The sequence below is a fragment of the Salmo salar genome, chromosome ssa15 (genome assembly GCF_905237065.1).
Source record: "Salmo salar chromosome ssa15, Ssal_v3.1, whole genome shotgun sequence".
Taxonomy (NCBI): Eukaryota; Metazoa; Chordata; class Actinopteri; order Salmoniformes; family Salmonidae; genus Salmo; species Salmo salar.
In genome coordinates, this window is record NC_059456.1 from 63,822,528 (window position 1) to 63,843,937 (window position 21,410).

Sequence of the window (21,410 nt, forward strand, 5' to 3'; positions counted from 1 at the left end):
TGGAGTGGTTGAAAAACGAGTTTTAATGACTCCAACCTAAGTGTATGTAAACTTTCGACTTAAACTGTATGCGTTATATTCTTCAATACTCAATGGGTATATATTATTAATTTATAAGAAAATATGTTATGTAGCAACTGCTGATTGCTCCTTTAATGAATAACAAATTGATTAAGAGGCTCCTCAAACTGATTAGGATGCAAACGAGGGTTTTGACCTTCGACCCTGCTTTCCGTAAAAGCCCACTCTGCCCTCGACCTCACTGGCCACACAGAGGTCCTCAGAGACTGCCTGACAGAAAAGGTGAGCTGTAGTTGCACAGTGGGGGTTAAGGTGGCTGTGTGCATGCCTGCCTGCCATAAAACGTGAATAACATTTACTCAGGCGAATGACGGAGCTCTCCCCTGAGGGTGTTAGTGATAGGGGCACAGGGGGTAGGAGATGGGTGGTCTGGTTTTATTTATGTTGCTACCTTTAAGGACCCCTGTCAATGGAAGGTCTCTGATTAGCATGAACAGATGTATGGTTTATGAAGACCACCCTGCCCACTGCCACTATAGGGACCCACCAGCTGCCTCACTAAACACTCAAACCCACCTGACCAGGGAGTGTGTGTGCTTGGCTAATGCTTCAGATCATTCATGTTAATGTGTGTGTAAGTAGGAGTATGTAGCTGTGTGTTAGATTAAGCCTAGTGTGCAGTATACTGTATGTGTGTAGGACATTTGAGTACTATTGAAAAGTCCTTGACTGGTCTAATCCTCTCTCTGTAGGGGATGCAGTGAGTGCCGCCGTAAAAGACATGGAAGCACTAGCTCAGTCGATTCTAGAGGTCAGAGCTCCTTCCTCTGAGCTGATTCAGTCATACTGGAACTATACTCAACACTTCACTTTCTCCAGCTCCAATTTCACAACTAAAACTGCCTTTTACAGCATACTGAGTCTTAACCAGCTTAGGGCTCAGCGAAGCTTTGAGTTGACGCCTAAAGTGTTTGAGCTTAACACTGCTGTCGATTAGGTAGGCTTTGAAACGGTGGTTAGACTCTGGGTTGGTCTTAGTACTATGGGATATCTGGAGTGTGTTTCTGTGAAATACCACATTTACCTTTTCCCATTTCCCAGATGGCACGAGACGGGATTACTGATATGACGGCGCTGCCTGGCTTAATTTCACTGGCTGGCTTAATTTCGCATCCCCCCTCTCCTCTCGGTGTATCCCTTTTAGAGGCTGCGTATCATATCAAACAGTCACCCTTGAGTTCTCTTTCCAGGTCAAACATGAACTCTATTAGATCTATCTATCACACGGACAGGAGCAGCCTTGTCCAGCTCCGTTTTCAGACAGAGATTGTCTAGCAACACTGTGTTGCTCAGAGCCGTAGAAAACGTAGAGTAGCCTATAGAGCAAAATGAGGAAAATTGAAATGTCCCTGAGACATGATTCAGCCCAGTACAGCTGTACTACCCCCAGGATGACAGAGGAGGATGAAGGGAATCAGACATACCATCTCACGACCCCCACCACACACATACTGTACAGAGACAATTCTATGGGAATACTATAGATCAGAAATCTTGCTGTTTTGCCAGAATCTGGGTGAAAATAGATATTATTTTATTCAGCTTGTTGCTGGGAGTGATTTTCATTCTATTCAACACCCCAGACACCGTGATTGGGACAAACACACTCAAGGTCACGTTCAAAGCTTTGAAAAGAATGCTAAAAGATCAGATCTCTAGTCTTCCCTTTGTGTGTGGTTGTGTTTGTGTTTAAGTCTAGAGGGCTGATATAGTGCATGCATGTGAATGAGTGCTGAGTGCTGATTGAATGAGTGCTTCTGTGTGTGTCCAGGGGTCATAAATGTGTGATGTACAGTATGTGCATTAGTGTGTGTGTGTGTGTGTGTGTGTGTGTGTGTGTGTGTGTGTGTGTGTGTGTGTGTGTGTGTGTGTGTGTGTGTGTGTGTGTGTGTGTGTGTGTGTGTGTGTGTGTGTCTGAGTGTGTGTGAGGGGAGGGGGGTCTGTGTGAGTGTGTGTTTGTGTGTGTGCACTGGAGTGTGAACTGTAGTACGTGGGCGCATGCCTAACAGCTGTTGTACAGACTGACTACCAGCCTATCGATCCAACATGAACAACCACTTTGGTGTTACTGGACGTGGGGCCAGTGTGACACTTTCAAAGCCCCGGCCCTTTAAATCAGATACGAAAAGACAAATATCATTACGAATCAATGGCAGATCTTTTAAAGGTATTTAAGAGAGCCATGCTTTAGTGACTATAAATAGCCATCAATCTGAGAGACATATCGGAACTGGGAAGGGTGGGGGATGGGGACAGGGCAAGGTGTGTTGGGCGGGGTGGGATGATTACCCAGGGAACATCTGGAGGGCTTAGTGCCCCTGGTTTCACACCTGCTCTGGGCAGACGGGGTAGGTTGGCTCCCCGTAAACACCACAAAGTCAATGTCATCAGATTAGACACACAGCTGTACAGTGTCTCCCTTCTCCTCCTCCGTCCTTCCCATTCCCCATTTCTCCCCTTCTCTCAAATCTCAATCTCCCCTTCTCTCTCTAATTCTCTATCCCTTCCCACTCTACCCGCTATTTTCTTCCCTATTTTTTGTCTCCTTCCCTCCCTCCTGCTGCTCTCCCCATCACAATACAGGAGGAGATCATTCAAGGTAGAATACACCTTTATTATATTGGGTTTATGCCAGCTAATGTTTAGAGGGAAGAAAGAACCACCACCCCATCATCATTCTACAACCATTCACCATCTCCTTCAAAGAGCTACTCCTCTATTATAAAAACCCTACAACCCAACCTCTAGAACATCCATTCTTGCCCTTGAGCATTTTCTAGATCTTTTTTTCTCCTTCCCTCATTCCGTCTGGTCTATAATCCAGCTAATTCAAGAGTTATAATTGAGTTTGTGAAATTAAAGGGGCAGCTTAACGTCAGAGGTCTACCCACAGTGTCAAATGAGGCAGAAAAAACAATCATATTTCATGTCTGAATGACCAGCTCATTACTCTGATTGGCTAAGCCAGAGCTCACTAATGTAATGTGTAAGGGGGATAAAAAATGGAATGTTACATGTTATAGGTCAGACAGTTAAACATGGGAGCAGTGCAGGCTACACGACTACATGGTCTATCCCTGTCCTCTACTGTGTATCTGTAAGGGGATTTCTGCTACCATGTCTGAATAGACACTAAACAGTGTAGTGATAACGAATCCGTCTTTGTGTGGCTGTGAGTGAATTAGTTAAGTTCTTGAGCGGCTCACTATGGGAATTCTGTGAGTGTTGAAAAGAGTGCGGGAGGCAGCACAGATTCAGCCTGTGACATGAGAGCTTGAGTCTAATGGAGTCACAGTCATTACCGTGCCCATTGTATGGCTTTAATCCTGTACTGTAGCTCGCACCGTGGCATAGAAATGTGGCTTATCACTGCCCGAGGCTCTCAGTCACTGGCTGGGTGTCTATGGGCCTCGTAGATGACAGACACTTTTATATGTGACGTATGAACGCCGTATACCAGTGGTATGTTAAACAGGATCAACTGAAAGAGAGGGGGAGGGAGGAGGCTACAGGATTGAGAATGCATTCCTAGGATATCTCAGACAGTCAATCATAGACAGCTGCCATTTTAGATGTTTTATAGGTCGGAGTAGTGTATAGGCTTTTACTAGCAATAGGTTAACTGTGATGGATGATTATTGAGCATGGTAGGTCATTGAGGTGCAGTGGGGTCATTACCTCATGAAAACAAGCTCACCTTATGAACCTGTCTGACAATTATTTATCACATAAAAGACCCTCTGCATCCGATGGCAGACGGGTACTGTATCAAGACTTGTTTATGTTGTCTAGACTGCCACTTTGTAATAATAATAATAATTAATAATTGGCCCATGTAATACTTGGCCCATGGGGAATACAGTTGATTGAATTAAATTGATTTGTGAAAGCTCCCATCGTTCACCTATATTTCCAAATCTCTCATAGAGAAAAAATGTCAACAATCACAAGGCGACCCAACTCTGTCTATGGAGTCACATGACAGATCAACTGACAGACGTTTGGGATAAAACCATCCCCTTGACTAAATCGGGCTGCCAAGCATATGCCAGAAAAATAAACAAACACATCACATTTCGGAGTCTCTGTTTTCTCCTCCTCCTAACGGATTTTCATCTCCTCTTTCCACCCTCTCCCTTTCTCCCTCCATCCCTAGCTGCCTAATTTGAAACCCAGCTGACAAAGGGTTCTTTCAGAGTCCTCAGTCCCATCACAATGCCAGCCTCAGTGCCCTGGCTCCCACCCGCTGCCCGCCTTCTGCTGGCTACCTCTGCCCATAAAGTGGCAGTGGATGGGTGTCATTAGCTCCTATACATAGTGAGATGTACACTCCAACTCCCTCCATCTAGGCAATTAGCCCTGGCCGCCCACCATGCCACTGCACCAGTGTGTGTGTGTGTGTGTGTGTGTGTGTGTGTGTGTGTGTGTGTGTGTGTGTGTGTGTGTGTGTGTGTGTGTGTGTGTGTGTGTGTGTGTGTGTGTGTGTGTGTGTGTGTGTGTGTGTGTGTGTGTGTGCATTCACAATGAGGTTGGCACCTGCAGGCAGACAGAGCCACACACACAAGGGAACCAGTCGAGCACCGGTAACAGCACTAAACTGAAGACTGGCTCACAGCATTAATATGGTGCTAAAATCCGTATTCACAGAGAAAGAGTGATGTACAGTTGAAGTCGGAAGTTTACATACACCTTAGCCAAATACATTAAACTCAGTTTGTCACAATTCCTAATATTTAATCCTAGTAAAAATTCTCTGTCTTAGGTCAGCTAGGATCACCACTTTATTTTAAGAATGTGAAATGTCAGAATAATAGTAGAGAGAATGATTTATTTCAGCTTTTATTTCTTTCATCACATTCCCAGTGGGTCAGAAGTTTACATACACTCAATTAGTATTTCATAGCATTGCCTTTAAATTGTTAACTTTGGTCAAACATTTCGGGTAGCCTCCCACAAGCTTCCTACAATAAGTTGGATGAATTATGGCCCATTCCTCCTGACAGAGCTGGTGTAACTGAGTCAGGTTTGTAGGCCTCCTTGCTCACACACGCTTTTTCAGTTCTGCCCACACATTTTCTATGGGAATGAGGTCAGGGCTTTGTGATGGCCACTCCAATACCTTGACTTTGTTGTCCTTAAGCCATTTTGCCACAACTTTGGAAGTATGCTTGGGGTCATTGTCCATTTGGAAGACCCATCTGCGACCAAGCTTTAACTTCCTGACTGATGTCTTGAGATGTTGCTTCAATATATCCACATAATTTCCCTTCCTCGTGATGCCATCTATTTTGTATAGTGCACCAGTCCCTCCTGCAGCAAAGCACCCCCACAACATGATGCTGCCACCCCCGTGCTTCACAGTTGTGATGGTGTTCTTCGGCTTGCAAGCATCCCCCTTTTTCCTCCAAACATAACGATGGTCATTATGGCCAAACAGTTCTATTTTTGTTTCATCAGACCAGAGGAATTTTCTCAAAAAAGTACGATCTTTGTCCCAATGTGCAGTTGCAAACCGTAGCCTGGCTTTATTATAGCGGTTTTGGAGCAGTGGCTTCTTCCTTGCTGAGCGGCCTTTCAGGTTATGTCGATATAGGACTCATTTTACTTTGGATATAGATACTTTTGTACCTGTTTCTTCCAGCATCTTCACAAGCTCATTTGATGTTGTTCTGGAATTGATTTGCACTTTTCGCACCAAAGTACGTTCTTCTCTAGGAGACAGAATGCGTCTCCTTCCTAAGCGGTACGACGGCTGTGTGGTCCCATGGTGTTTATACTTGCGTACTATTGTTTGTACAGATGAACGTGGTACCTTCAGGCATTTGGAAATTGCTCCAAAGGGTGAACCAGATTTTTTTTCTGAGGTCTTGGCTGATTTCTTTTGATTTTCCCATGATGTCAAGCAAAGAGGCACTGAGTTTGAAGGTAGGCCTTGAAATACATCCACAGGTACACCTCCAATTGACTCAAATGATGTCAATTAGCCTATCAGAAGCTTCTAAAGCCATAACATCATTTTCGGGAATGTAAACTTCTGACCCACTGGAATTGTGATGCAGTGAATTAGAAGTGAAATAATCTGTCTGTAAACAATTGTTGGAAAAATTGCTTGTGTCATGCACAAAGTAGATGTCCTAACCGACTTGCCAAAACTATAGTTTGTTAACAAGAAATTTGTGGAGTGGTTGAAAAATGAGTTTTAATGACTCCAAACTAAGTCTATGTAAACTTTTGACTTCAACTGTAAGTGCAAGTATGTAGGTAATAAGTGGATCCATGTGTTCATAAAGAGGGGGCTGATACTCTTCTGTTACTGCAGACAAGACACAGCCTAAGTCAAACATAAGCTATGTTTGGAGAAAGACATCTGGCTTCCATAAAGCCAATCTTAAGACTTGTTTCAGTCGCCAGAGGCAAGTAGCAACTGGCCTATTTTCTAGAGCCTGACGAAAATTGTTAGTACTTTATTTTTTTGGCCCTAATATCTATAAGAAACGCCAGACTGAAAGCAAAGTGTGAGGATTTGATTACCTTGCCGCAGATGTGTTTCTAAACTGACGGGGTGTCAAACTCCCTTAGACAGGGAGGCCTTCAGACCCTCTTCCCTCCCAGAACCGGAGTAATCGCTAACTTGAGCAGCAAAACGCTGTCGCAGAGCTTAACTAAATCTGATGAGTCCCAACATGGAGGGATTTGGGGAGAGGGTTTAAACAAGGAAGGGAGAGAGTTAGCGGGAGAGAGGTTGGGAGAGAATGAGGGGGAGACAGAGGGAGAGAGAGAGGGCTCACAGCATGCTTTAATGATTTTCTGCTAACAAAATAAAACTCTGAGAAATTAATTTGTTTTTATTAAATACATTTCACATGAGAAGGAGACACAGGAACAGTTTTTAGGCTTATGGAGGTGAGGTACCACTGTATTGTCATGCCCTTCTTGTAAGTATATACCTTATCCTCTCCCTGCTCAGCAGCCGGTGTCAGAAATCCCTCCTCATTATTTCACCCTTAATACCTACTACTAAGAGAACACAGCCCTTCAGATCAAACAGGACAATCTAAAAGTGAGAGCCCCTCTCTTTCTTCCCTCCTTCTCTCCTTCTGTCTCTCCCTCTCTTTCTGTCTCCCTCTCGTTGTGTCAGACAGCCGGGCTCAAAAGTTCAAAGCTAACCACCTCCCCAAGAGGGGCCAGGCCCCCTTTCAACATGCCGGCCCCTCTCGTTATTTCAATCTCTTCATTGCTGGCTCAGCCCAGACACACACAGGCACACATACGCACACACACACATACACGCAGTCCCCGCTAATGAGGCTAATTAGGCCTGAATGTAAATGACATTTAAAAACAAAAGAGAGCACAGACGATACAGGATGCTATTATGATGATTGGGGATGTATGACCTGATGTCTCTGAGACAATGTAGGTGTATGTGTGTTAGTAGGGCAGTGTGTGAGGGGATGTCTCTGAGACAATGTGGGTGTATGTGTGTTAGTAGGGCAGTGTGTGAGGGGATGTCTCTGAGACAATGTAGGTGTATGTGTGTTAGTGGGGCAGTGTGTGAGGGGATGTCTCTGAGACAATGTAGGTGTATGTGTGTTAGTAGGGCAGTGTGTGAGGGGATGCGAGTGGTGTGTGGCATCTCACTGGCTCTTATCTGGCCCATAGCGGACAAGAGGGCAGGCGGGTGGCACGGCTGGCGCTCTCAAGCCAGGGAAGGATGCCAGATCTGATGTGAGAGGAGAGGCACGCCAGTGACGCCAGGGCTAGCCGATGGGCACTGCTGATAATCTCAGGACCTAGTGCCTGTACTCTGTGTAATGTGCACTAGTGCCACAGCATTAATGCATTACTAATGCAACAATTAACCTATAACCATAATATATGCATAATGCCTGATATGCCTAGTTTGCCTATAGTAGCAATAAGCATTTTTTTTGGGGGGGGGGGGTGATCAGCTTCAATATTGCAAATAGATTGTGGCTTCTATCAATGTAATTGTCTGCATCATTTCCAACACCCCATACAACAACACGAGTTTTAATGACTCCAACCTAAGTGTATGTAAACTTCCGACTTCAACTGTATATAACATTCTATTGGTTGCAAGAATTTTGTATAATCATTTACGTAGAAAAACTCTACGTTTTGAATCGATGTGCCATAGAATTGTAAAAAAACAAATCTCTTCCTAACTATTTTGCAATTTGTATGGCACAGCTGTAAATTCTTTGGTCCTTAAATTAAATGAAACTGGTATACTTTTTTATTTATCACAATTTTCTCTAACCAAGAAGTAGTTGTTAACCTTTCCCTTCATCACGCCACAGCAGAGACAGACCGTTAAGTTTCCCCTGCTCTCTCCTTCTGTAATTTTAGCCTCGCCCAGATCCCCAGGGATGCAGAGACAGGACCACATCAGTACGACAGCCATTATGGCGCTCGTTCAATCAGCCTGATCTGTGCCAGTTCACCACAGGGGCTGAAACTATCAGGGTGTGATTAGTCCTGCCTGGACACGCCAAGCAGAGTTCTACCACTAGCACTGGAGTCAGGCAAGTCTGGAACTGTAGTCTAGTATCCACAGGCAGGGTATAAATAAACAATATCTGAATGTATAGCAAATTTGTGTGGGTGTGTACATTGCGCAAGTGTCGCCAAGTATAGATAATTGGGAAAGCTTCAATGCTAGTACGGGTACGTGTGCGCACATACATATCTGCAAAGTCGAAAGTGTGTGTGTGGGTGTGTGTATGTGCAAGTGTAATTTTGTTTACATACATGCACATATAATAGTCTACAATAGGATCTGATCTCATATACCCAGTCTATACCTATTATCAAATCGAATCACAAATGGTCCAAAAAACATTTCACATAATTTAGCAGATGCTCTTATCCAGAGCAACTTACAGTAGTGAGTGCATACATTTTCATCATACTGGTTGAACCCACAACCCTGGCAATGCAAGCGCCATGCCCTACAAATCCAGTATTTAACTAGAATCTAGATCAAATCAAGATAGGATTACAATGTGTCTTTTGTGAATATAGTCTACACCTGTCCAGAAAATATAATCTTAGGTATTTTAATACCAGCTGGGGTATTAGTCTGTATGCAAACTCGTATCTATAGTAGGATGTGGCAACTGAATCTGTTCTATCTCCCGCTTTTTTTCTCATCTTACCTCTCTCATCTCTTGGGCGATGGAGGCCAGGCGTTCGTTCTCTGACTGGGTGTTGGTGAGGACATTACGGGCCTGGCGGAGCTCCGTCTGCAGCTCCAGGACCCGCTGCTCGTAATAGGCCTCCTTACACACCGCCTCCTGGATCAGAGACTCCTCCCTGCTCTCCCCATCTGCAGCCACCTTCTTATGGTTGGAGTAGGCTTGTCCAAATGCCTGGAGAGAGAGAGACAGGAAGGGAGAGAGGTTAGGGTTTGGTAAATGCAGTGGAAAGGCTACTGTAGGCATATGTTTGAGAAGAGCACATGCATGTGAACACTATTTCAGAGAGTTCCAGCACGTAGGATTTACTCAGCTGATCTCCTGAGCTACTTTTCCCATTTGGAATTTCATCCATTTTGAAATGAGCCTACTTGTTCAGCTGAGGTTCAGCTGGGGACAGAACCAATTAAACAGAACAGAGAGGAGGAGAGTGCTGTCCCAAAAACTCTCCCTCCTAAAATAGTATATCCTGGAGAAATATCCTCTCAGTCATAACAGTTCCCACCTGGACGCCATCCTCCTCCTCTAACACCTCTATTCCAAATCATCCAAATTCCCCAGATTGACAGCCGTTTAGAAAGGGAAGATGTCTCTACTGAATACAAGCCATCTGAGAGAGGGCTTGTATTGTCTAATCCCTTTTTGTCTCTTTGCTGCTATAATGGCCCTTAGTCAATAATGGCGTGTTTCACTTCACTAATAATTGTTCCTCTGTCAGGACTTTTTTCTGAAATGGACCATGAGGCAGCCCTATCACAGTGCCTGGTCAGAAATTTCTGGCCACACAGAGAGACTCTAGGTTTCACTCTCCCTCTCTCTCTCCCTCGCTCTCTCTCGCTCTCAGAATAATCACCCTCTGATTACAGATTTAATTTCCAATCCCCCAGTGATCCATTTGATGGAGATTTTAATTTCACATTTTGTCTGTCAGCTGGACTACAATCCCTATGTCTGTTTTCACCTGAGGCTATCAGACATCTGACCTTGCTTTTAGCTCCTCTCACTCTCTCTCTGACCCTGACACGCTCTACAGTACACACTCTACAGTACACACTATAAAGTACACACTATAAAGTACCCATCCACGTGACTGTGGCCAGATGAACTAGTTTGTATTGCGTTTCAACATAATCCCAGTAATTCCTTCCTTTAGAGCAGGGGTATTCAACTCTTACCCTACACGGTCTGGAGCCTGCTGTCCCTGTTTAGAGGGGAAGAATGAAAAAATGCAGTTGAGTTTGAGGGCTTTAGAGAGAATAAAGGAAATCTGCACTTTAAAATTACATTTGTGAAATTGAACTATTTACAGACAGAGTAAAAATAAAAATCTGGGGCAGAACTAGTTCAGTGGGTTACAGCCAGGCATGAAAATGACATCATGTCTCGTTCATGATGGACATCTCACATGATGGAGAAAGATATAGAGATTGCAGAAAAGCAGATAGAATAAACATGATCAGAAAAACATTCCAGCTGAGAACAACAGTATGCTTTCACTGGAAGCTTGGAATGACTCTAGAATGGTGGAATGGTTCTGGCTGTAGCATGGAAAAAGGAGTCAAGGATCTCAGGCCACCTAGAGAACACCAATCTACACACAGGCTAGCACTGTGGAGCATTGGCTAACGCACTCATCCACAGGTCTGGAGAGCCTTATGGCGTTGAAGAATGTAAACATAGGACTCATGGAGTTTGAGGGCTCATATGAACATGCCCCTACATGCCCCTCTGAAGGCCAGCACTGTGTTCGGTTTCCACACAGACTCAACACTGCGCCCAGAGACCTTGGGATACCATAACGGGTGATAAATGACCAAGCTTGTACTACGTCGACAAACTGCATCCACACGCTTTGAGTGCTATCACACACCACATGTGCCTCAAAACGAGCTCCCGTCCACCCAAAGCTCAACCCACCAAAACAACCGCATCCACTCTTTGATTAAATCGTCATTAAGAGAAGGGATTAACCCAATCAGAAAGTAGGGGAATCCTATCACAATAATCTGGATTGTGGGGGGGGGGGGGGCTCTAGGGGGCACGGTCAGGCAGGCTTCAAGTGGAGGGCACCGAGCCGAAATCCGCTGACCCAAGCCCCTTAATCTCATTCCCTATGTGTGGGGTAACTTTTGGGGGATGGGGAGGGGGGAGCGCAAGCAATCCATAAACTTAACGCGGCACCCCTGACACACAGCCAAAAAAAATCACTAACGCAGCACCATATGTTAACTGTGAGAGGATGTGAGTGAGAATTAGCATATTGCGATATGGCTAATAAAAGGGGAATTCATGATAACATACATACAGTTGAAGTCGGAAGTTAACATACACTTAGGTTGGAGTCCTTAAAACTCGTTTTTCAACCACTCCACAGATTTCTTGTTAACAAACTATAGTTTTGGTAAATCTACTTTGTGTATGACACAGATAATTTTTCCAACAATTGTTTACAGACAGATTATTTCACTTAAAAGTCACTGTATCACAATTCCAGTGGGTCAGAAGTTTACATACACTAAATTGACTGTGCCTTTAAACAGCTTGAAAAAATCCCGAAAATGATGTCATGGCTTTAGAAGCTTCTGATAGGCTAATTGACATCATTTGAGGTAATTGGAGGTGTACCTGTGGATGTATTTCAAAGACTACCTTCAAACTCAGTGCCTCTTTGCTTGACATCATGTTAAAATCAAAAGAAATAATCCAAGACCTCAACAACAACAAAAAGTTAGACCTCCACAATTCTGGTTCATCCTTGGGAGCAATTTCCAAACGCCTGAAGGTACCACGTTCATCTGTACAAACAATAGTACGCAAGTATAAACACCATGGGACCACGCAACCATCATACCGCTCAGGAAGGAGAGGCGTTCTGTCTCAGAGATGAATGTACTTTGGTGAAAAAAGTGCAAATCAATCCCAGAACAACAGCAAAGGACCTTGTGAAGATGCTGGAGGAAACAGGTACAAAAGTATCTATATCCACAGTAAAACGAGTCCTATATCGACATAACCTGAAAGGCCACTCAGCAAGGAAGAAGCCACTGCTCCAAAACCGCCATAAAAAAGCCAGACTACAGTTTGCAACTGCACATGGGGACAAAGATCGTACTTTTTGGAGAAATGTCCTCTGGTCTGATGAAACAAAAATAGAACTGTTTGGCCATAATGATCATCGTTATGTTTGGAGGAAAAAGGGGGAGGTTTGCAACCCGAAGAACACCATCCCAACCGTGAAGCACGGGGGTGGCAACATCATGTTGTGGGGGTACTTTGTTGCAGGAGGGACTGGTGCACTTCACAAAATAGATGGCATCATGAGGATGGAAAATTCTGTGGATATATTTAAGAAACATCTCAAGACATCAGGAAGTTAAAGCTTGGTCACAAATGGGTCTTCCAAATGGACAATGACCCCAAGCATACTTCCAAAGTTGTGCCAAAATGGCTTAAGGACAAAAAAAGTCAAGGTATTGGAGTGGCCATCACAAAGCCCTGACCTCAATCCTATAGAAAATTTGTGGCCAAAACTGAAAAAGCCCGTGCGAGCAAGGAGGCCTAAAAACCTGACTCAGTTACACCAGCTCTGTCATGAGGAATGGGACAAAATTCATCCAACTTATTGTGGGAAGCTTGTGGAAGGCTACCTGAAACGTTTGACCCAAGTTAAGCAATTTAAAGGCAATGCTATCAAATACTAATTGAGTGTATGTAAACTTCTGACCCACTGGGAATGTGATGAAAGAAATAAAAGCTGAAATAAATAATTCTCTCTACTATTATTCTGACATTTCACATTCTTAAAATAAAGTGGTGATCCTAACTGACCTAAAACAGGGAATATTTTCTAGGATTAAATGTCAGGAATTGTGAAAAACTGAGTTTAATGTATTTGGCTAAGGTGTATGTAAACTCCCGACTTCAACTATATGTATGTAAGGAAGGTGACAGCTGACTTTAAGAGAATGAATCAGTCGGATATTTGTGGTAACGCAGAAACGAGCTACAAGCTCTAGCATGTTGAAAGGGAATGGGAGAAGACAGAACCCACTGGAGATTTGGCCCTATGAAGCCAACAGGGTCTGATTCCAAATGAGCCCATATATTATGGGATGGATCTAACCAGACTTCCTGCTGGGTTCTGATCCCTATAGGCCCCAAGGCAGACAGTAAAGCACATCATCACAGTTAGCTTCATCATCTTGTGATGTTCTGGGGAGGGGGTTGATGTTGTGTCATCTCTGGTCTTTCTCTCTCTGTCTGCTTCTCTCTCTCGCTCTCTCAATTGTTCAATTCAATTCAATTTGAGGGCTTTATTGGCATGGGAAATGTATGTTTACATTGCCAAAGCAAGTTAAATAAATAATAAACAAAAGTGAAATAAACAATAAAATATTAACTTTAAACATTACACTTCCAAAAATTCCAAAATAATAAAGATATTTCAAATGTCATATAATGTACAGTATCTATAGAGTGTTGTAATGATGTGCAAATAGTTGAAGTACGAAAGGGAAAATAAATAAACATAAATATAGGTTATATTTACAATGGTGTTTGTTTTTCACTGGTTGCCCTTTTCTTGTGGCAAGAGATCACAAATCTTGCTGCTGTGATGGCACACTGGTATTTCACCCAATAGATATGGGAGTTTACCAAAATTCTTTGTGGGTTTGTGTATTTGTTTTGTGGTAATTTTAAATGTAACCTTTATTTAACTAGGCAAGTCAGTTAAGAACAAATTCTTATTTAAAACGACAACAATGACATAATATGGTCATACATTTGGCAAGAGGTTAGGAAGTGCAGCTCAGTTTCCACCTCATTTTGTGTTTTGCCAAATTGAATTACACACTTGTTGTTTGTGTACATGGATTTTATAATGTCGTTGCACACTCTTGGCATTCTCTCAACCAGGTTCCTCCTGGAATGCTTTTCCAACAGTCTTGAAGGAGTTCCCACACATGCCACGAGTTTGCGAAGCTGTCATCAAGGCAAAGGGTGGCTACTTTGAAGAATATCAAATATAAAATAGATTGATTTGTTAAACACTTTTTTGGTTACTACATGATTCCATATGTGTTATTTCATAGTTTTGTTGTCTTCACTATTATTATACAATGTAGAAAATAGTAAAAATAAAGAAAAACCCTTGAATGAGTAGGTGGGTCCACACTTTTGACTGGTACTGTAGTTTTAATCTGTAGTTCGAATCAGTTTTTTTCCCCCCCGGTTGCCAAATGCTAAACAAACAAAAATTCCTTAACAAAATCATGTGTACATGAAGTCATTATTGGACAAAAATGTTCACGTTAAATCCATGTATGATTAACATGAAGCATCAGTTGTGTGTCCCAATCTTTATATTACTTTCGCTCTGGTCTTCCACAACATGCGGGAGGATACAGCTCAATAGCTGCTCTAACTGCGACGTGAATAGTCTATCCACGGTATAGCCTCCGTCTCCCATAATCTGCATCGGATGAGCTCATAAATGCTGCTGCTACCCACAGAATGTTTTTCAGAGATCTCAAGTTATGATGCTGCATGCATTTCATCAAACAACCAATAATAAGGCATGACTGTGTTTGGTTCGGACTGCGTTCTCACCTGCAGCGAACCGCACCATGGTACGAACTGAACCGGACCAAGACCGCCCGTTCTGAGCGAACCATGGTGCATTGTTTAGTGGGCTTCCAAGTGCAGATAGTGTTCACACCAGTCAAAACGAACAGAACTAAGGGACTTAAAAACTTCTTCGGGATCGGTGTCCCTTTCATGGGACGGTTGAGCTAACATAGGCTAATGAGATTAGCATGAGGTTGTAAGTAACAAGAAAATTTCCCAGGACATAGACATATCTGATATTGGCAGAAAGCTTAAATTCTTGTTAATCTAACTGCACTGTCCAATTTACAGTAGCGATTACAGTAAAAGAATACCACGCTATTGTTTGAGGAGAGTGCACAATTTTGAACATAAAAAGTTATTAATAAACAAAATTAGGCATATTTGGGCAGTCTTGACACAAAATTTTGAACAGAAATGCAATGGTTCACTGGATCAGTCTAAAACGTTGCTCATACACTGCTGCCACCTAGTGGCCAAGATGTATATTGCACCTGGGCTGGAATAATACATTATGGCCTTTCTCTTGCATTTCAAAGATGATGGTACAAAAAAATACAAAAGAACGTTGATTTTTTTCTTTGTATTATCTCTTACCAGATCTATTGGGGTAGATTCTCCTACATTCCTTTCACATTTCCATGAACTTCAAAGTGTTTCCTTTCAAATGGTACCAGGAATATGCATATCCTTGCTTCAGGGCCCGAGCCACAGGCAGTTAGATTTGAGTATGTCATTTCAGGCGAATATTTAAAAAAAAAAAAGGGGTGGATCCTTAAGACACCAGAGTGTGAATAGCCCTCAGTGTCCGTATTAAGAACGTGTCCTGATAATAGTTATTCCCCTGTAATCTGACAATACAAACACCACAGAGTGTTAGGGTTCAAAGGTCACTGATTAGAGGACAAGGCCTATCAGGACTGAAAAGGAGCTAGCGTGTATGTCAGTCAAATCTGTTATATGATCCTAGACAGCTCCTGGTCAAAGTCCACCTGCTTAAAGCTATACATCAGCTCAGAGAGCAGGTTAGAGTAAGGTTCAAGGGAGGGTCAGGTCAAAGAGTTCAACCTTGTTCTTCTACTCCAACAACCATCATCGAGCTGACAAGGTACAAATCTGTCGTTCTGCCCCTGAACAAGGCAGTTAACCCACTGTTCCTAGGGCGTCATTGAAAATAAGAATTTGTTCTGACTTGCCTAGTTAAATAAAGGTAAAATAAAATTAAATCCCCCATCCAGCCACCCACTCACACACCACATTCCTCTAAACCTGTTATCTTCAACCTTAAGAAGCTGAGCCTGTGATGCCAAACTAAACCCCAGCCGCATGAGATATTCTATTTTTTCCCCCTCATGTTCCGATGCGAGAGAAGCAGGCGTCTTGTTAGAGGGGTTTGAGCAGGGCCAACCCTGTGGGTAAACGAGGGGAGAGATCCTCCAGAGATCCAGCAAGACCTTCCGAAGCAGAAGATCAAACTAGCAGAAGCTAAGCCCAATCTTCTCCGTTCTCTGCTTCTTGGTGTGTGTGTGTGTGTGTGTGTGTGTGTGTGTGTGTGTGTGTGTGTGTGTGTGTGTGTGTGTGTGTGTGTGTGTGTGTGTGTGTGTGTGTGTGTGTGTGTGTGTACACTACTGCGGTCCACTGAGAAAGGCCTATGGTGAACTAATCGATGCCAGATAGTAGTTTAACATTTTTTATTTTTATTTTATTTTATTTCACCTTTATTTAACCAGGTAGGCAAGTTGAGAACAAGTTCTCATTTACAATTGCGACCTGGCCAAGATAAAGCAAAGCAGTTTGACACATACAACAACACAGAGTTACACATGGAGTAAAACAAACCTACAGTCAATAATACAGTAGAAAAATAAGTCTATATACAAAGTGAGCAAATGAGGTGAGATAAGGGAGGTAAAGGCAAAAAAGGCCATGGTGGCAAAGTAAATACAATATAGCAAGTAAAACACTGGAATGGTAGATTTGCAGTGGAAGAAAGTACAAAGTAGAAATAGAAATAATGGGGTGCAAAGGAGCAAAATAAATAAATACAGTAGGGGAAGAGGTAGTTGTTTGGGCTAAATTATAGATGGGCTATGTACAGGTGCAGTAATCTGTGAGCTGCTCTGACAGCTGGTGCTTAAAGCTAGTGAGGGAGATAAGTGACATAACATTGCCTCAGGACCAAACCCTGTTAGAGCCCATTCTATCATGATCAATCCCATTTGGATTTGGATCAGCTTCCTCCAATCTCTGACCTTGTGATGATCTGACCCCTTAAACTCAATTTTAACCCCACACTGCTATCCCCCCATTTTCCATCACAAATAAACAGAAAACAAAATGGCCCTGAATGAAAAACAGCGGGAGAGAGAGAGAAGAAAAAGACAGAGACAGGGAAAGGCAGAGAAAAGGCCAAAGTCTTTGTTTGGAACCAGACAGTAGAGCGCTGCACTTTTCGTAATGTCACACGACACACAGTGAGGTAGCTAATGACCAGAGAGAGGGGTTATCTGGCCCCTGCATTGCAATCTTGAATTGGAAGGGATGGATGTGAGTAGCATACTGATATGGAGACTAGCCAGTCAGCACACGCAACACAAACAAACTGCAATACTGCAGGAAATAACACAGAAATTGCATGGGCTTCACAAGCTCAACAACAAACCAAAGACTGTTCAATGTGATAGTATCTCTGTGCCAGATTCTGATAGCTAAAAGAATGGTATGCACCCTGGCTGTTTCAGATAGGACAGGATTGGGCACGCTCACTGGGCATCCGCTACAAGACCATGGTGATTGCCTACGGAGCTGTGAAGGGAACGGCACCTCCATACCTTCAGGCTCTGATCAGGCCCTACACCCAAACAAGGGCACTGCGTTCATCCACCTCTGTCCTGCTGGCCCCCCTACCTCTGAGGAAGCACAGTTCCCGCTCAGCCCAGTCAAAACTGTTCGCTGCTCTGGCACCCCAATGGTAGAACAAGCTCCCTCACGACGCCAGGACAGCGGAGTCAATCACCACCTTCCGTAGACACCTGAAACCCCACCTCTTTAAGGAATACCTGGGATAGGATATAGTAATCCTTCTAACCCCCCCCCCAAAAAAAAGATATAGATGTACTATTGTAAAGTGGTTGTTCCACTGGATATCATAAGGTGAATGCACCAATTTGTAAGTCGCTCTGGATAAGAGCGTCTGCTAAATGACTTAAATGTAATGTAATGTAATGTAATACCACACAACACACCCACAAGGCCGCCACCACCACCCGCATTACAGCCCAGAAACGTGAGAGAGACGGCAGAGACCTTTGGATGAGCACCACACAGTTTTAAAGATAAACATACTATGAACTTCAACTAGGTCTACAATGACTATGGAAACAAAAACACTGACTCACAGTTAAACATTTAACTGAAGGCTAAATACACACACTTTCTTAAAACCACAACACTCTCTGTAGATTATACCATTACCAATACAGAACCATTCAAACTCACACCACACTCCCAGCTCTGGCATGCAGAAGCAGTCGTGTCATATTATAAGAGAGGCCTGTAATGGTTACCCAGACAGGCAGTCATACAGCTGATGATAATCAGTACCTTGACCCTGCATGCCTCTGCAGTGCCTCAGCTCAGTGACGACTGTTCAGTGTTTCAGTGCTTTGAATGTCGTCCGAGCAGGGGAGGTTCGAAAAAAGAAAAAAACTCAATGGTTATTCCTGACTTGTGAATCGCACCACACATGGCGCGAGAGAACCTTCTGCAGTAAACAGAAACATTCTCCCTCCTTCTCTCTACCTCCCTCTCTCTCCACCTCTTATTCACGGGCCACTGCACAGACAGTGCAGTTTGTTTCTCTACCTCTCACAGAGCTTTGGGGTATGTGTGCAGTTTCTATATTTAGCGGCCATTATCAAATGCTTACAATTATGGGTATCTCCCAGTGTGCTCTTCATAATGTGGACACGCACATGGACACGGGCGGACAGACACACACTGACCTAGCACTGGAGGTTCACTCACATCCACTTACTCCCTATAACAGCATCTGAGGACATTTCAATTTCTAAACGACAAAAACGCTGACCCGGTTTTTCCCTTATCTACATCTACATAGCCTTCGTGAGGAATGTCAAGCCCTTCACATGTGTATGTTTGCCTCTGCTAATCATTTACCTAGAGAACAGTGGCACTGGCGGTTGATGTGCCACAGTGATCTCAAAGCCAATGGCACAGTGTTAATGAGTGACACCCCTCTCTGAATGAGCCTCTTCACCTCTTCTACAGAGAGAGAGAGAGAGAGAGAGAGAGAGAGAGAGAGAGAGAGAGAGAGAATGAGTGAAAGAGAGAGAGATGTGAAAAGTGGATTCCTTACATCAGTGTTAACACTGTTTCTTTCCCTATAGTTCAAACCTCATCTCCCTAATCACGGAACACCTACAGTAGGCTCTCATCATGTCACACATGAAAATTTGATCTGGGCTATGTTACCGTGACAAATGGGTCTGTTCTACATGTACATTCAACAGATAGAACCCAAGTGACATGCTGTATTTTCCCTCCAACCCTCAGCAGATCCAGACATGAGTCATCTAACGGGAGATAAAAGATGATGATCTGATTAACGACTAGGCCCTTCATTACATGGAACTATTTCAGAATGAGAATCATAATTTCAGAGAGCGAGAGGGGAGCAGGGTGAGAGAGGGAGGGAAGGAACAGAGAAGCAAGGGGGATAAAAAAAGAAAGGAAAGAAAGAAAGAGGTGGGGCGAGAGGGAAGAAAGAAGAAAGTTAGGGAAACGGAGGTAAAGAAATTAGCTTTTGTCTAGCAGAAAGCCATATTGATTCCCTGCACAGAACAGAGCCACTGGACTTTTTCACACACACACACACACACACACACACACACACACACACACACACACACACACACACACACACACACACACACACACACACACACACACACACACACACACACACACACACACACACACACACAACAAACAAGCTATTGCGCATTTTCATTTTTCCTATTTGCCCTCCAGTCAGGTGTACTGCAGCACCTGGTGCCCCATGCCTCCAGAGAGAGGAGTGTGTTCAGACTTCTCACTGCTGCTGAGGTTTTGAAAGCTGCTAGCAGCACACACACTGAAGGGAAGGAATACTACACCAAAGAGACTAGGGAGCAGTGTGTGAGAGGTTAGACAACTTGCAAACACACACAAAATGAAACTCACAGACACACAATAGGAAAATAGCTCAGCAGAATATAGTTTTTTCTGGTTGGGGATCAGAGTGTTTTTGTGTTTTCCTCTGCTCAGCATGAGACTAAACTTTTGAAAGACTTGAGGGCTTGAATCTAAACTTCAACCCCTAAGAAACAACTACTAGGCCCGAGAGAGTACAGCTCTAGGGCAGGAGGGTAATGCTAGATGGAGAACGCCAGAGAGGTTGCAGAAATGAGAACCCCCCTTAACACAAACACACCCACACACCTCTCTGCAACGTCTCCGCGCTAGAATGCCCTGCTATTCCGATTTAGGAAGCCCTTTACACGGCTGACAGAAAAACATCAGCCTACCGTGTATATCTATGATGCAAAGGAGGCTGCTGAGGGGAGGACAGCTCATAATAATGGCTGGAACAGAGCGAATGGAATGGTATTAAACACCAGGAAACCATGTGTTGGATGTATTTGATACCATCACACTCCAACACCATCATTAAGTTTGCCTGATGACACAACAGTTGTAGGCCTGATCACCGACAATGACCAGACAGCCTATAGGGAGGAGGTCAGAGACCTGGCCATGGGGTGCCAGGACAACAACCTCTCCCTCAACGTGATCAAGACAAAGGAGATGATTGTGGACTTCAGGAAAAGGAGGACCGAACGGGGCTGTAGTGGAGCAGGGGGTGCAGTGGAGCAGGTTCAGAGCTTCAAGATCCTTGGTGTCCACATTTCCAACCAACTAACATGGTCCAAGCACACCAAGACAGTCGTGAAGAGGGCACGACAAAACCTATTCCCCCTCAGGAGACTGAAAGATTTGGCAAGGGTCCTCAGATCCTCAAAAGGTTCTACAGATGCACCATCGAGAGCATCCTGACTGGTTTTATCACTGCCTGGTATGGCAACTGCTCGGCCTCCGACCGCAAGGCATACAGAGGGTAGTGCGTACGTCCCAGTACATCACTGGGGCCAAGCTTCCTGCCATCCAGGACCTCTATACCAGGTGGTGCCAGAGGAAGGCCCTAAAAATTGCCAAAGACTCCTGCCACCCTAGTCATAGACTGTTCTCTCTGCTACCGCACGGCAAGCTGTACCGGAGCGCCAAGTCTAGGTCCAAGAGGCTTCTAAACAGCTTCTACCCCCAAGCCATAAGACTCCTGAACATCTAATCAAATGGCTACCCAGACTATTTGCTGCTGCTACTCTGTTATTATCTATGCATAGTCACTTTAATAACTCT

General features: G+C 43.8%; 1 protein-coding gene across 6 annotated transcripts in view; it reads right to left on the reverse strand.

Moving 5' to 3' along the window:
* LOC106571893 (protein bicaudal D homolog 2) overlaps positions 1-21,410 on the reverse strand; it is a 74,606-nt gene that overhangs the window by 26,821 nt on the left and 26,375 nt on the right. For all 6 annotated transcript variants that reach the window (XR_006759223.1, XM_014145432.2, XM_014145430.2 and 3 more), the window contains one exon: positions 9,264-9,476. Coding sequence is in view for 5 of the 6 variants with exons in the window: in XM_014145432.2 (XP_014000907.1) it covers positions 9,264-9,476 (213 nt within the window). In the remaining variant the exon portion in view is untranslated. The remainder of the gene's footprint in view (positions 1-9,263; positions 9,477-21,410) is intronic.